This window comes from Sus scrofa, chromosome 8 (assembly GCF_054392235.1).
Source record: "Sus scrofa isolate SSC_HxYL_T2T_F1_AM1 chromosome 8, Sscrofa_HxYL_maternal_Yorkshire_Landrace_v2.0, whole genome shotgun sequence".
In the NCBI taxonomy this organism is placed as follows: domain Eukaryota; kingdom Metazoa; phylum Chordata; class Mammalia; order Artiodactyla; family Suidae; genus Sus; species Sus scrofa.
The window spans coordinates 89,096,139-89,113,719 of record NC_139390.1 but is presented as its reverse complement, the minus strand read 5'-3'; the positions used below and the strand labels follow the sequence as shown (position 1 = coordinate 89,113,719).

Genomic DNA, 17,581 nt, shown 5'->3' with positions numbered 1-17,581 from the left:
TGGCTGCGGAGGCGTGGGTTTGATCCTGGCCAGGGGAGGTGGGTTCCATCCCTGGTCTGGGAACTTCCATATGACACAGGTAGGGCCATTTAAAAAAGAGAGAGAGAAAAAGAGGGCGTTCCCTTCGTGGCTCAGAGGTTACCGAACCTGACTAGCATCCATGAGGACCAAGGTCAATTCCCAGCCTTGCTCAGTGGGTTTAGGATCCGGCGTTGCCATGAGATGTTGTGTGGGTCGCAGACGCGGCTTGGATCCCGAGTTGCTGTGGCTCTGGTGTAGGCTGGCAGCTTCAGCTCCAACTGGACTTCTAGCCTGGGAACCTTCATATGCTGCGGGTGCAGCCCTAAAAAGACAAAAGACAAAAAATATATATATATAAAATAAAAAATATATATATATATAAAATAAAAAAAGAAAAGGAAAGAGAAAAAGAATGTAGAGGGGAGAAAAACTCAGGGCTAATCCCCACTGGCTAAGAACAGTCCCAGGCGGATGATACCAGTGTTTCCAAACAGCATTCTATCAGGCTCTTGATTCTGATGTCTGCAATGAAAGAATGCAGACCTTAACTGCACACACAATACCTGTAAAAACGGCAAGAAACCTTTTTTTCCTTCCTGTCACAACCCAATGCAGTGCCTGAAAAAGTGAGGAAATCATTGCATTGGCCTGAGCCAGGCCTGGGACTGGCAGGTGCTTGTAAGCCTGTAACTTCCCCATTCACCTCTGCCAATGGACTTCGCAATGACCCACTCCGCGCTGCTATTTCAGGACGGGTGCTCCCTCGAGGGGAAACTGCCAATGGGGGAGATTGGGGCCAAGAGATCTGAGGAGTTCTGTGATTTGGACCAACCAGTAGACAGGGCACAAAACCGAAACCAAACTGACCCCTCATCTTCCAGGGGCGATCTCGGCAGGATTTGAACCCAGGTCTAACACAGGTTAAAGGTTAAAGGTTCCTTAATCCACTGCACCGCCTGGCTCCTCTGAGCAGGCTTCCTTTCCAAGAGAGCAAAGTTTTACTACAGCTGTTTATGCATTCTGAGTGCGATCCAAAAGCATTATTCACCAGCCAAAACATACTTTTAAATAACGTTAAGTGACCAACAAAAGCAAAGAAATTAAAAGTTAATGGAGAGATCCTGTCGCTACAGCACCCCACTGTGGCTTTTTGAAAAAGACAACAGGAAAGATACTGGGTCCCCCAAAGCGTGAATTTCTCAGCAGAAATGACCAGATAAACTTCAGCAAAGCTTAGCTCCTTAAAAAGCTTCTCCTCTGCCAGGTCCAGAGGGGCTAGAGGTGGGGACACATACTCTCTGTCACTGGCCAGTTAACTGACCTGTCTCTGTTCTTTCACAACAAAGGGATTTCACTCAGGAGCAAATGGATTCATCCACCCGGAAGACGCTCCACCCCATTCACTCAGGAGCAGGCACCTTGGGGGGCCTCAGGTCACAGCCCCAGGGGACCCTGCCAGGTGCGGGCACACAGCTCGCCCAGGAACCAGGTGGTAAAGGTCACGAGGCAGAAAGCATCCATGTCCCCGGGAGCAGTGCAGTGGAGCAGATTCCATTTCAGGAGTATCCTGACATCTACTGCTCAGGACAGGAGACAAACTAGTCCAGGAACAGAAGCTCCAGAAGCAGCTTCTGGAAAAAGGAAAAGGATGGAGAGCAAGTCCAGGTTCTAAAATCAAAAAGGGAGTCCTGGGAGTTCCTGCTGTAGTGCAGTGGGTTAAGAGTCGGACTGCAGCAGCTTGAGTCGCTGCGGAAGTGAGGGTTTGATCCCTGCCCGGGAACCTCCACATGCTGCGGGTGTGGCCATAAATATTAAGAAAAAGAAAGGAAGGAAGGAAGGAAGAAAAGGGAGCCCTGGAATCAAAAGTCAGTGCCCAAGCACTGTACCTGGCTTCTTTCCCACCCATCCTGACCTGACATTTAGTTGCAGAAAAATGAGTGACCGTTAAAAAGAAAAACAGTGGGAGTTGCCTTCGTGGCTCAGCAGTTAACAAACCCAACTAGGATCCATGAGGATGCCGTTTTGACCCCTGGCCTCACTCAGTGGGTTAAGATCCAGCATTGCTGTGGCTGTGGTGTAGGCCAGCGGCTGTAGCTCTGATTCGACCCCTAGCCTGGGAACCTCCATGCACCGCGGATGAAGCCCTGAAAAACAAAAAAGATGGAAGGAAGGAAAAAGAGAGAGAGAGAGAGAGAAGGGAAGGGAAGGGAAGGGAAGGGAAGGGAAGGGAAGGGAAAGGAAAGGAAAGGAAAGGAAAGGAAAGGGAAGGAAAAGAAACAGTGGATGCGGTGTGGATTCTCGAGCATGGAGAGTTTTACTGGAGCTTAGACCTTCCCCGGGGGCCCAGAGCTTGCATTTCTTTTCTTTTTCTTTTTTTTCTTTTTTTTTTTTTTTTGTCTTTTTGTCTTTTCTAGGGCCTGGAGGTTCCCAGGCTAGGGGTCTAATTGGAGCTGCAGCCTACATCACAGCCACAGCAACGCCAGATCCAAGCCATGTCTGTGACCTACACCAGAGCACATGGCAACACAGCTCACGGCAACGCTGGATCCCTAACCCACTGAGCAAGGCCAGGAATCGGACCCGCAACCTCATGGTTCCTAGTCAGATTCATTAGCCACTGAGCCACAACAGGAACTCCCAAGCATGTCATTCTTTCCAGGTTACCTTGAGACGTGTTTCCTGCTGCCATCCTGCACCAAAAGCGTGAGTCGCCCCAGCAAGAGGTGGGAGGCAGAGGGGCTGCTGCAGCAGCACTGCAGCAGTGAAGGAACAAGGACCCCTTGGGAGACTCCTCCTCCCTGCTTAGGGGACTGGGCAGGGGCGGGGCTTACCGAGCAGTCACCAACTTAGTTGGCCGGCCTGAAACTAGACAAAGGCAGTGCCCTGGCCCCACGACCACTGCCCACTTCTGGACACCTGTGTTCTTTCTTTTTCTTTTTACGGCTACACCTGCGGCATATGGAAGTTCCCAGGCCAAGGGTCAAACTGGAGCTGCGTCTGCAACCAGCATCACAGCTTACAGCAAATGCTGGATCCTTAACCCAGTGAGTCACAATGGGAACTCCCCTGCACCAGGGTTCTTGATCTCAGTTGTCCTCACCTCTGTTCAATTTAGTTTATGAATTCCGCATTTAATTCCTGTATGCTCACTCATCCAGGAAAGTTGTAAAAGACTTAATGGAAATCTAAGATAACCCTGAGGAAGCTAGAGGCATTTACAAGCTCCTTCCGCAGCAAGCCATAAAAACATTTGCATGATATATTACAGAGGAAAAACAGCCTTTCCGAAAAAGTACAGTGCCTAGAACCCAGTAAGTACTGTGTTTGTTGAACAAAGAATAGAATCCCATTTTTTTCTTAAGTAAATCTATATAATCAACAGAGAAGGATACAGATTAGAGTGATGATAATGGTTATTTCTCTGTGATGGGATTAGGGATGATCGCATATTCTTTTTTTTTAATTTAATTTTTTTTTTTTTTTTTTTTTTTTTTTTTTTTTTTTTTTGCTTTTTAGGGCTGTACCTGCGGCACAGCAGCAGGCCCATACCACAGCTCACAGCAACACCATATCCTTTTTTTTTTTTGGTCTCTTCCTTTTTTAGGACCACACCACAGCATATGGAGGTTCCCAGGCTAGGGGTCGAATCAGAGCTGCAGCTGCTGGCCTATGCCAAAGACACAGCAATGCCAGATCCGAGCCTCGTCTGCAATCTACACCACAGCTTACGGCAACGCCGGATCCTCAAGCCACTGAGCAAGGCCAGGGATCGAACCCGCAATCCTAGTCGGATTCGTTAACCACTGCGCCACGACAGGAACTCCGAAACACCATATCCTTAACCCACTGAGCAAAGCCAAGGATCGAACCCACATCCTCATGGATCCTAGTTGGGTTTATTAACCAATAAGCCACAAAGGGAATTCTTCCTCTTTTTGTTTATCAGCTTTTCTAAATTCTCAGCACTAAAGCTATCCCACCCAAAAAGAAATGCAGTAAAATTTAGAGTAATTCTTTTATGCTGTATCATTAATTTATTTCTAAATGTAAATAATTTTGGATAATCATTATTATGGTAGCTGTATTTCTTGAGTATTTCTCTGTGCTCCGCATCACATTAAGTGCTGTATGTCCATTATCTCATTTAACCCTTACAACAATGCCATGAGACAGACTGTATGATGATTATCTCTATGAGTGGAAACAAAGCCTTGGAGAGGTTAAATGAGTCACCCGAAGCCCCACAGCTATAAAAGTCATGGAACTGAGATTCTAGGAGATTTTTTTTTTTTTTTCCTGACCACACAGTTTGAGATCTTAATCTACAGGCTATACTGCCCCCACTTCTAAGGCAGGATTCCTTTTAGAAACTCTATCCATGTTCGAGGTCTCTGATGAGCACGGCAGAGACCGTCTATTCCTAAGGCCATGGCCATTAGATTTCTCCAGAGTCTAGGTTTTCAAAATGGAGCAAAATGAAAGTATGTCTAATCAGATGTAAATCACGGGAGTTCCCGTCGTGGCACAGCGGAAACGAATCTGATTAGGAACCACGAGGTTGTGGGTTCGATTGCTGGCCTCACTCAGTGAGTTAAGGATCCAGCGTTTCCGTGAGCTGTGGTGTAGGTTGCAGACACAGCTTGGATCTGGCATTGCTGTGGCTGTGGCGTAGGCCGGTGGCTACAGCTCTGGTGAGACCCCTAGCCTGGGAACCTCCATATGCCTCAGGTGCAGCCCTAAAATGACAAAAGACCAAAAAAAAAAAAAAAAAAAAAAAAGCAAATCATGAATTCTTTGAGTAAAGCAAAAACGCAAGCCCATAAGTGAGGTGGAGAACAGAGAAAAAAAAAAAAAAGGCAAAAAGCATCTGATGAAATTAAACTTGCATGAGCCTTTCTCACACTGCCCTTCTCAAAAGCTCAACAGGTTAGGACACCACGAGTTGGAATAAAGTAGTAATTTCACACAATGGCTTTATTGTACTGGTTATTGATTTGTTCTGAAAGCATTCTGAGACCTTGAGACCCACACAGCACTGGCCGCTCTCATCTGCAACACTGTCATGGTCAACCATCTGTGTCATCAAGGCACCCAACTCCTCTCCCTGCACTTTCAGGGTCAGTAGTTCCTGCTACGGAAAACCCAGCTTTTTTTTTTTTTTCCATGGGTTTATAAATAGGTTGTTTTAAGTGACCCTGAGCTGAAACCAGGCTTACAAGGTGTCAGGCCAGATGCAAGTTTTCTGCTCACTGAAGCTTTAAATTTGCCAGACCCGATGTCTAAATGCAGTGCAGGACATAGAAACAGAAACAAATTTTAGTTTTAAAGGCGTTTCTTGGAAGTCTCGTCCTGCTAATGAAATCCACTTTGCAGGTGTAAAATACGAGATATTACTTTAGGAAGAGGTGACAGAGGACGATGAGGGTTTGAGTGAAAAACGAAGTTGGCTCGGTAAAATTCAACCAACTAGAACTCCCTGGTGAAACAGATTCTGAAAATGAAGGGCATGCCACTCCCTCGAGAAAAAGGCCAATGGTAGAAAACAAATTGTAGCATGGCTTTCATTTTTTTTTAATTTCCACGCTATTTTCTAAAGTTCGTAGAGGTTCTGTCTGATGACACATTTTCAGATCTGTAATTCTAAGCAGTGATTACTGATCAATTCAGAAGAATAAGACTCCAAGATTTTGAAAAAAGACAATATTTCAATTATGTACACAGACTATACTTCCTATGGCAGGAAAGTAAACACTTTATCTGTCAACAGCCAGATAATACTACAAATATCAGTGAAAATGACTGTTATTATTGTTAAAATTATCATTACTAAATTATTAAAATGTTCAACAATAGTTATTGAAATTAAACAACTACCATTGAACATCCCTGTCACAAATACTTTGCTAATATTATCTCCTTAAAAAAATTTTTTTTTTTTTTTTTGGTCTTTTTGCCTTTTCTAGGGCCGCACCCACGGCATATGGAAGTCCCCAGGCTAGGGGTCTAATCGGAGCTGTAGCCACCGGCCTACACCAGAGCCAAAGCAACTCGGGATCTGAGCCGAGTCTGCGACCTACACCACAGCTCACAGCAACGCCGGATCCTTAACCCACTGAGCAAGGCCAGGGATCGAACCCGAAACCTCATGGTTCCTAGTCGGATTCGTTAACCACTGCGCCACAACGGGAACTCCTATCTCCTTAAATGTTAATGATATCCCTTCCAGGTGAAGATAATCATTCCCATTTAACAGATGAGAAAATTGAGTCTAAAGACTCATTGGCTCACAGCCTCTTAATAAGTTGCATCATAAGATTTAAAGGCAGGCCTATCAAATTCAAATACTCAAGCTCTTTTGATCTTATGGGTTTCCTCCTTGAGTTTCAGACAAAACCCTTAGTATGATGTGGGTCAGCTAGAAAGATTTCTAGATGACTAAGTCTTCCTGAAGCTCACATAAGAGTGACACATAGTCTAGTCAACTCCCTATATGCTCATTACAGGCACAAGCCGCGCAGTTGTTCCTATTGGGACGTTGCAAACACTGTGCTTAGCTGTTCACTAGGCGTGAACCTGGGAATTAGGATGGCTCAAACTCTGACGGCCTCGGCAGGGCTCAATCTTCCCAGGAACGGCCCCCCAGCCTCCCAGAGGGCGCAAGTTAAAGCCCAGGTGTCTTTCAATGTCCTCACACGTCCTTAAGACATCTTGGGTTTGTGAGTTGGAGGCCCAAGCAACAGCGCAAGGGGGGACTCCCTTAGGAAGCAGGGCAGCTCCAGCTCCTCCCTGGATCTCTTTCCCTGCTCCTTGATCTTCCCCAACTCTTCCTTCAAGTGCCCCAAAACGCAGCACCTGCACGGCCAGGTTAGGCTGCTGCTTCCCAAGAGGAAAGGACAGGAAGTTCCTGTTGTGGCTCAGCGGGTTAAGAACCAGACTAATATCCATGAGGACGCAGTTTCGATCCCTGGCCTTGCTCAGTGGGTTAAGGATCCAGCATGGCCACAAGCTTCAGCACAGGTTGAAGACATTGCTTGGATCTGGCGTGGCTGTGGCAGTAGTAAGCTGGCAGCTGCAGTTCCATTTGACCCCTAGCCCTGGGAACTTCCACATGCTGCAGGTGCGGCCCTTAAAAAAAAAAAAGAAACAATAGGAAAGGCCAGCACTACACTACAAATACAATTTGGATAGTGAGGCTTCTCTCTGCCTTTAAGTTCTGGGTTGACGTTTACAGGAGATCGTTTGCAACATGCTTCATGTGCATGGCATCTACCTTTCACCCCTGAGCACTGCCATCCACAGGCTCCGAGATGGCCCCACTCCTGCCCAGGGGGCTCCTGCTTGGCACCATACGAAAGGGCCCTGGCTGGGCCTGCATCCCTGGGAGCCCATCCCCAGGTGGCTTACCTTCATGTGGGATTTGAGATTGTCCTTGCGAGCACACCGGAATGGACAGAGCGGACACTGATGACTTTTTAAACCTGTGTGAATCACCATGTGCCGCTTCCAGTAACTCTTCCTTTTTATAACCAAACCACATATGGGACACTGGAAAGGCTTTCCGCTTTCCTCTTCTGAGGCTTGGAAGAAGGAGAAAGATAGGAAAATTAAGGCAAGCAAAAAGACACATTGCATCCAGTGCTAATTCACATGCATTGCTTTATAAAGGACACTAACAAGGAACTGGGGAAAGTGGGTGAGGGGGGTCGTTTGGGGTTCGTTTTGGGGTATTTTTTGGGGGGGTTGCCATTCCAAGACTTTATCCATGAGGAAGCATTATGCCCGCTTTTCTGCAGGTAGAAACCCTCGTTCATCTCGTACTTCCACCTGGCTCCCATTTTTCAAAATCTAATCACCCTGCCCTGGGAAAGTCCTGCTTCTGGAGGCCACCTCCCACTTTGCAGGGCATCCGTGCCCCCTTAGTCCAGAGAAGCTTGACTTCAGGGCCTTTGCTTCCTAAAGCTAACTGCCAGACTCAAGATCACATCTGAATTCCTGAACTTGGAAAACGGCAAGAAATAAAGACAAGTCAAATGGCCCGAGGATAACACCACACTGAAAACCAAAGAGCCATCATAAACCTCACAAGCCCAACTCCAATGGAGACAAATTTCAGGATCCTACTGTGATTCATTTAGCTATGGCTTGAGGAGATGCTGCTGCCAATTTGGCCACGAGGGGGTCTTCAGGTCCGGGGTTTCCACCCTCTTACTTCTGTCCCTCTAGTAGCCACTTAGATGTGCTGTCCTCCTCTGCACTGTGACTGAGCTCCACCACTTTGGGAAGAGCTACAACTGGACAGCCACAGACGCTTCCATTTTTCAGGGAAGCAAACGAACCATCTACTTCCCCCAAGGAAGGCTGAGCTCATTCTCTCCTCCATCAGCCCCTTGAGGAAGGGTGTCCGCTGTGTGACACTGGGTTGCACCCTCTGGTCTGCCATCGCTCAGGGCCACACCAGCCTCTGCAATTCAGGGATACAGAAAATAAAAAGGACTTCAGAACTCCAACTCTCCTTTCTTACTCATGAGGGATCCGAAACATTTCCAAACAGGTTAAATAAGTTGTAATACACTCATAAAAGTAAATATAAGAAGCTATTTTAAAAAATGAACTAGACCTATAGAAGCTGATACAGAAACATGTCCAAGATATTGGAGTCAGTAGATAAAGCAAGAATTGAAATGATATGTCTAGAAGCGTTCTATTTTTATTTTCTAAAAAGCAGGCATCAATTGCTGCTCACACCATTAGGTGAAAGGTTGATAAGGGACTTTATAAAAGATGAATCAAGCTGACAACACCTAAAAAACGTTAATCTTAATACTACAAATGGGCTGGACATTGCGTGCCCTCTGATAAACGACCTATGAAATAGTCCTACCAAATATGTAACCATGCTTCTATTACAACTAGCAGTTTACTGGAAATACAGGTGATTTTTTTCCAAAAAAATGTTAAATACACTGAGAGGGATGGAAGCAGCCAAATTCGGAATGTGGGACATTCTATAGGACAAATGACCCAGTTTCTTCAGCAAGTAAATGGCATTTTAAAAAGGGAAGAGGTACAGATGAAAAGACACTTGAGAGACAGATAAAGCCAATGCAAGGTGTGAAGCTTATTTTGCTTCTAATTTGAACAAAGCAATTATAAAAAGACACTTTTGAGATCACTGAGAAAATAGCCTGGGTGTTCCATAAGATCACATAACAATCGTTAATCCTGTTTGATGTGATAATAGTTATTGGCTATTTGTTTTTAAAGTCCATATATATATACATATATATATGCAAATGAGTGAGGTCTGGGATTTGCTTTTAAATATTTGAGTGAAAAAAAGAGAGAGGGGAATAGGAAGAATACGAAGAATAAATGAAAGAAAAAAATCTTTTTATTCGTATAAAAATTGTCTAGAAGTGACCCACGAAACCATTAAGCCGTTCGCTTTAAAGGACTGTGGATTAAAAGGAAGGGGTCATGGAGGGAAGCTTTTGTTTTCATTGTCTATTCCTCTGTACTACTTGAATTTTTTAACATACACTGTACTTTTGTAATTTTAAAAGGGAATATTCCCAGGTGTAAACTTTAAAATAATCTTATTATTTATTCATGAGGTCAACTGAGTCCCCACATGCAGAGAACCACTTAAAATGGATGGAACCAGAAGGTTCTGGAATAAAGTCGGGGTGTTTCAAAGATGCTGTTTTGTTTTGTTTTAACAGGTGTGCAGCTGCCGACAGGTGTAAGCATTTACCTTGCCTACAGGTGGAAGCAACATTGATTTGCTCAACCGAAGCAACTTGGAAAAGACCCCTCCATCGAAAAACACACCCTTCAAGTCTGTAAACACTATGACATGTTTCATCACGAGTATTTCCTTTTCTGACTCGGGGATGGGGTAGGCGTGGAGGGTGATCTTTTACGCTGGGAAAAGCACACTTTGTAGGGGCCTATACACATGCTTTTTATTAACCCAATAGCGCTTTCCTGCTGCCTCTTGTCGATGGCCTCCGCTGACCTGGAGTCCTAGCCCTAATTCGGCCTCTCATTTTCTAGCCTTCACTGTCATTCCCTTCACTCTGATGTCTTGATCACAAGAACGACACGTTTCAACAATAGGTTTGAGAGAAAAGAGTGAATCAGGCCCCCAGGTGAGAGAGCTGTCCTAAAGCCAGAGGGAGGAAAATGATAATGATGTCTATTTGGGGTTGTAAGAACATCAAAGGAGAAAGAGACACACAATCAGGCTGCCACTAATTCCCATCTTCAGGAAGTATTGCCTACTGTCTAAACCCTAAGCTGCCTAATTTTACATCTCTGGGAGAGGAGAGAAAAACCAAGATGTCCTCCACTGACCTGAGATTTCACAGCACATCGCAGGAAGCAGGAAAAAGGCATTTACTGACAAAAGGAACACCCTGGCTTCCCCTGGACAACTGGCCTTGCCTAAGGTTACCAGCAGGCTTCCTATTTTTTTTTCTGACACGCACCCAACTGCCACCCCAATCACCTACTCCACACTGCAAAGGTAGGGCAGCCTCCACTATGTTAAACCCTGCATATTCGTATTTCACATAAATCTGTTTTCTTTGGGAGCTATGCTTCCTGAGCTTTAATTAACACCAAAATATAAGGAATCATGTACAAATTAAGGTGTCCTTGGATAGAGTGTAGAAAAAATTCTGAACACTCACAAGGAATGGAAACTAACTGCAAGAAATGCGGTCCAAGAGCTACACTTCCGTAACTATTTGACATTTTTAACTGATCACAGCAGGAAAGGAAGACAGAAGCCAAAGATAAAAGTAACCAGGAGACAATGATGGAGTTTAAAAGTTGGCCAATCAGTTCCCCTGGTAATATGTGCATTTTTATTTCTTAAAAAAATTCATATTTTAGTACTGTCTTCCGTGCAAACATGTTAACTACTTTAGAGAAAAAGGGAAAGCAGAACGTATTCTACTTTGTATGCCAAAGGATTTTCAAGGAACTGACAGCTGTAAATTCCTTCAGATTTAGAGCCTAAGGAAACAGGACCACTTCCTCAGAATGAACCATACATTCTTGAGGCAGCAGGATTGAAATGTTCTTAATTTCACCTAGTTTACAACTGTCCGATGAACAACTTCCCCAAATACACCACTAGTTCAGATCACTGCAAATAAACCTCAATTCTACCAAATGCTACCAGACCCAGGAGGATGGATTGCTGCTGATTTGCTCCTTTGGAGAAAACATGTTCTCTTTATAGGCAGTACTAGGACTGGAATAAAAGCGAAAATAAATGAGTGTAAAACGCCTGTCATGTAGTCAACGGAAGCTATAGGTAGTAGCTGTTGTAATAACAGTAGTGACAATAAACTCTAATCCACACCCTCCAAAGCAAAAAAACCTACCATCAGAGCAGATGTCAATTTAAACAGCTGACATCACATCATAAACACGTAGCTCAGGGCCGGGACCAACATGGCAGGTCATTACCGGAGCCAAGAGGAAATAAAGTTCAGCAGGACACCCCCTCCTTCCCCGCACCCCATGCTCTTCAGGTAGATCCAGCTCAGCCTAGGCAGAACTCAGACGGCCAAGTTCAGCTGGGCAGAAGGAAAAGATGGAAGGGCAGGAGAGGAAGAGAGTGGAGTTGGGAAGGGCTGGCGCAGGGCTGTAAGTCCTGACCGACGTTGTCTCCAGCCCCCAAAACAGTGCTGGGGACAAAGCACACTTCAGTAATTGTGGCTTGGACTCTTAATGAGATTACGTGCAAAGGGCTGGGTTAAGACAGTATCTCAAAAAGAAAACAAGCACTGGAAATGGGAGGAAAAGGTACAGAAAGCTGCAAGTTCCCGTGGAAGTAGGATTAATCCAAAGTGCCTGCCTTTCACACAGTATGCCAACACACATCTTGAAAGGATATGTATAAATATGTGCAAATATTGTTCACATATTCATACCTCACCTAGTTCCACAATGAATTTTGGAGCAGCATATATTAAAAATGCATGCAGTGTGACCACCTCATTAATAAAGTACAATGATGTATGTCAAACCATCAAACTGTTTGCAATGGATGAGGTCTGTCCAAGGCAGAGAGATGATCTTGTAGGAGGTTTGACAGTGAATTTTATGAGGCAATATATTTAATTCAAAAATGGGAGGGGGAGTTTGTTATTAGCTGAGAGATAAAGAAAGTAAAGGCAGGAGTTCCCGTTGTGGCGCAGTGGTTAACGAATCCGACTAGGAACCATGAGGTTGTGGGTTCGGTCCCTGCCCTTGCTCAGTGGGTTAACGATCCGGTGTTGCCGTGAGCTGTGATGTAGGTCCCAGATGCGGCTCGGATCCCTCGTTGCTGTGGCTCTGGCGTAGGCCGGTGGCTACAGCTCCAATTCCACCCCTAACCTGGGAACCTCCATATGCCGCGGGAGCGGCCCAAGAAATGGCAAAAAAAGACAAAAAAAAAAAAAAAAAGTAAAGGCAAAGAATTTTATTTTATTTATTTTACTTTATTAAAAAATATATATATTTTTTCTTTTTAGGGCCACACCTGCAGCATATGGAAGTTCCAAGGCTAGGGGTCCAATCGAAGCTGCAGCTGCTGGCCTACCACAGCCACAGCAATGCCAGATCCTTAACCCACTGAGTAAGGCCAGGGATCAAATCTGAATCCTCACGACATTCTATCAGGTTCTTAACCCACTGAGCCACAAAGGGAGCTCCGAGCAGGAACTTTAAAGCGAGGAAGAATCTTGGGATAATTTCCAAGCAGTTCAGTGTACAGTTGAGGAAACTGAACTAAGGTGTCTGACCATCACAGTCCCTCTGCCAATATCTTCACTTCCAGGTGGTGCTCTGCCCTGTTGTCCATACAGAAATCCACAAAGCAACAACAAAACTTCAGCGGGCTAGGAGTTCCCATCATGGCTCAGCAGAAACGAATCTGACTAGCAACCATGAGGACGCAGGTTCAATCCCTAGCCTCGATCAGTGGGTCAAGGATCCGTCATTGCCATGAGCTGTGGTGTAGGTCACAGATGCGGCTCAGATCTGATGTTGCTGTGGCTGTGGTATAGGCCAGCGGCTACAGCTTCAATTTGACTCCTAGCCTGGGAACCTCCATATGCCGCAGGTGCAGCCATAAAAAGACAAAAAAAAAAAAAAAAAAAAACTTTGGTAGGCAAAAATATATATATATATATATCATGGAGGGCTTTAACTGAATCGCTGTTACTCAGGGTAGGTATTTTTTAAAGGCTTGGAAATCAAACTCTGTCTTATTCTATCCAAGTGGCAATCTGCAGAAAATCGAGGTAATTTGCAAGTGGGCAGTTTCTGCAAACAGATCCTTCCATACGCATGGAAGGCGTTTAGGATGCTAGGTGGCAATGAGTGTGTATAATCTGTGCACAGTCACCGTCCCCACCCCAGGCCTGCTAACCTACTAGTGGCATCTGCGTAGGACGGGCCATTGTCCTGCCTAACGATACACATGGACGTAGTATCTTTCCACATTTGAGCACATCTCCCAAATCCTATTTCAGAGAAACAAAAAAAGCTACATTGGCAATGGATGTCCCTGTGTCTTTCTTTCTTTTTTTTTTTTTCTTTTTTTTGTCTTTTTTTGCCATTTCTTGGGCCGCTCCCGCAGCATATGGAGGTTCCCAGGTTAGGGGTCTAATCAGAGCTGTAGCTGCCAGTCTACGCCAGAGCCACAGCAACGAGGGATCCGAGCCGCGTCTTCGACCTACACCACAGCTCATGGCAACTCGGGATCCTTAACCCACTGAGCAAGGCCAGGGATCGAACCTGCAACCTCATGGTTCCTAGTCAGATTCATTAACCACTGCGCCACAACGGGAACTCCCCCCTGTGTCTTTCTGTTGTTACTGACACTGAACTAATGGATGCATATTTTAACAGCTGGTAAGTATTCAATAAGAAACTAAGAGATAAGGCTGGTATCTAGAGACGGTCTAAGTTTAAATCACCAGGGAAATATATTGAGAACAGCGGCAGATAGCTCTGAATCTTGATTAAAAAGTGAATTTTCGAAAGAAGTCCCTGTATGCGATCATTCCCAGATTATGGCTCTAATGATGATGGACCCTGCGGGGCGTATCAGAAGAGGTGACCTCACTTTCTGGACTTCCTATGCTTTTGCAATAATGTTAATAACATCTCATAAATAGGAATGAAAACAGCAGCCAGAAAACCCTATCTATTGACCCGGACATACATATTCTTAGCTCTCCGCTGGCATCTAAGCACATTTAAACCTGACTCGGGAAAATAAGACACTTTGGAGACACTCTCTGGGAAACTCTCCTACTTATTCCTTTTAACCAGGAGCTTGGCATCCTGGGAATCTTGGTGGCCTTCTACAGGAAACTTTGTCTTTAAAATAAAAACCATTTATTTTATTCTGAGCTGCAACAGAACAGTAGCTTCAAAGAGAATTGAGTCAATGGGTGACATTTATCTTTAGAGCAAACGGACACAATCTTCTCTCTATCGTGTCCCCTTTCAGAGGAGCAGTGTCGCATGTGCTGGGGCTCAAGGTCACATGAAAGAAACCTCCTCCTCCAGTGTCACCTCTCTTTGTGGTGGGTGTGTGTGGGGGTCTATCAAGTGGTGGACTCTTTAAGGAATTAAATACACCATGACCTGGCAATAACAGAATCCTGTGCAAAAAAGACGAATAAGGCCAGACCTAAAAGACACTTTTTTTCCATGGACTTGCCTTGACCTAAAGAAGGTCAAAGAAACGCTGGTGTCTAAATGACTCAATACAGGACTGGCTTTTCTAGTGCATCCTGCTTTGTAACTTCAGAATCAACCTTCTATGCCCTTTTTGCAACATTGTGAGAAACAGCTTTAAAATATAAGCCCTACTTGAAATCGGGATGGTACATCATTTATTTTTGTGGATTTCTTTCTTTCTTTCTTTTGGGGGGTGGGTTATTTATTGTTTATTTAAATCTTTAGGCTACAGAAACTTTTTCCCTGCTGTGAGAAGTCTGTCCACCTATCTATCTTAGCTTGACTTAAACTAAGATTTCTTTCTAAAGTAAAGGAAAAAATAATAATGAGAAATGTTTAGAAACATGGGTCACAGCTCTCACTGCATTCCCGCAATGCTTTTTATTTTTTATCCTTTTTTTTTTAATTTTTTTGTCGAGCCCCCAGCATGTGGAAGTTCTGGGGCCAGGGATCAAACTTGCGCCATGGACATAACCAGAGCTACAACAGTGACCATGCTAGATCCTTAACCCACTAGGCCACCAGGGAACTCCCCATAATGCTTTTTGGATAAAGCCAAGTTACATCCAAATCCAGCCCCCTGAAACCCTGAAACCAACAGTGTAGTGTCCAAAAGTGGGGGAAAGGGAGGGGGCAGATGGAAAGGACCCACCTTCCCTTCCAATCCTCATCTTCGAAAACCAGTGATCCGGAGTTACCACTGTGGCTCAGCAGTAACAAATCCGACTATTATTCATGAGGGTGCAGGTTCGATCCCTGGCCTCGCTCAGTGGGTTAAGGATCCAGCGTTGCTGTGAGCTGTGGTATAGGTCGCAGACAAGGCTCAGATCTGGTATTGCTGTGACTGTGGTGTAGGCCGTCAGCTGCAGCTCTAATTCAACCCCTAGTCTGAGAAATTCCATATGCCAAACTTGCAGTAAAAGCAGCCCTAAAAAGAAAAAAAAGAAACAAAGAAACAAACAAAAAAAAAAAACCCCAAAAACCCAGTAATCCCAGTAACACCAACAAAGTCATCTCTCCAGGATACAAGGAGAAATAACAAAATCAGATATTCTATCAATCAGATATTCTATAATCCAGTTAGAATGGTGGGAAGTGATGATATTCATTCTAAGTGAACAGTGCAAAGAGGCACCCCCTCTTCTATTTCCAGTCCAGGCCATAAAAAACAGAACTTGTCCATTGACCTAAGTATCCACTGACAGATGAAAGGATAAAGATGGGGTACATATGGTACAGTGGAATACTACTCAGCCATTTAAAAAAAGAATGAAACGATACTGTTGGCAGCAACATGGACAGATCTAGAGATTCTCATATTACATAAAGTAAGTCAGAAAGAGAAAGACAAATACCATATGATATCACTTATATGTAGAATCTAAAAAAAAAAAATGACACAAATGAACCTATTTACAAGACAGAAATAGACCCACAGATATAGAGAACAGATGTGTGGTTACCATATGGGAAAGGGGCAGGGGAAGGATAAATTAGGACTATATGATTAACAGATACACAGCACAATATATAACATAAACAACAAAGATATACTGTTTAGCACAGGGAACAATATTTAATATCTTGTAATAACCTATAATGGAAAAGAATCTGAAGCTGTACACTTGAAACACAATATTGTAAATCAACCACAGTTTAATAAATTAAAAAAAAATTTGGCGTGCCCGCAGTATGAGGAAATTTCCAGGCCATGGATCAAACCCAAGCCACAGCAGTGATAAAGCCAGATCCTTAAACTTAAAAATTTTTTTAAAGAAAGAGAACTTGAATTTAGGATGTGCCCACATTGACACACAGAACATTCTTCAAGGAATCATTTGCAAGAGCCATTGTGTGCAGGGATCTTTCCTTTTGGGTAAGTTTTACAAAATGAATGATTTTTTCAATGTAATTACTCCATCAATGGAGCCGCTTTGCCAAGTCCTGGTTTGTGAACAGAGGCTTATGGAAAATGGGGCATACATTCCTGTCACTCAGCAAGCGGGGTGCAGAGTTCCAATCTGAGACATTCCTTTCCCACCTCTTTCAATATGAACATTCTCACTAATTCCAATATCAAGTGTTTCAGCAACAGAATAAACTCAACAAAGAAAAAAGAAAAAAAAAATTTCTTATAGATCTCCATATTCGATTCTGCTGAGAAGCCTGTGGCAATACTGACATGGATTAAGTACATTTAAACCAATAAGTGAGCACATCTTTGTCTCTAGAGTGTAGACCCTCTAACAAAACAAGACTGCCAACAGTCTCGTCCACCCTGGAAGTTTGAGACCCCTCTCTCCTCTTTGCATGCATCTAGTCACTGCAGTGAAAAGATTACACACTTCATAACTATTGCTGGTTATACCCAAGACACTTTAAAATGACAAAGTCATTACTGTCTGCCTTCAGGAGACAGTTTTATCAGCTCCCGCTTTCCAAGTCTTCAGCCAACTAAAGTTTATTATTAATTTTGAATAAGCATTTCCAAGTAACTAATATCCAGGTGGATTTATAGTAGGAACACCATTAATACAGTTATTCAATAATCAAACCTTTATAAAGTAACATTTGACATAGATAGCCATACCTCTATTTCTGCTGCTAGCCCTAAATGAAATTTCTGTAAACCAGGAGTGATTTATTCCCTTGCAAAATTACCCCACTCGCTCTGCTCGTCTCTTTGTTTCCTAATTTTAGCCATTTCTCTCTTTATTTCACCAGATGGCAAGGTGTGAAGTGAGGGGAAAGGAAACTCGATTTGATAAACATGTCAGGATTTTATTGACACTCGAGAAACCCTGGAGTG

General features: G+C 44.0%; 1 protein-coding gene across 24 annotated transcripts in view; it reads right to left on the bottom strand.

Annotated features, from left to right (window-relative positions):
- Window positions 1-17,581, bottom strand: part of ZNF827 (zinc finger protein 827) — a 189,123-nt gene that overhangs the window by 131,860 nt on the left and 39,682 nt on the right. For all 24 annotated transcript variants that reach the window (XR_014812854.1, XR_014812853.1, XR_014812852.1 and 21 more), the window contains one exon: window positions 7,426-7,598. Coding sequence is in view for 17 of the 24 variants with exons in the window: in XM_084972762.1 (XP_084828888.1) it covers window positions 7,426-7,598 (173 nt within the window). In the remaining 7 variants the exon portion in view is untranslated. The remainder of the gene's footprint in view (window positions 1-7,425; window positions 7,599-17,581) is intronic.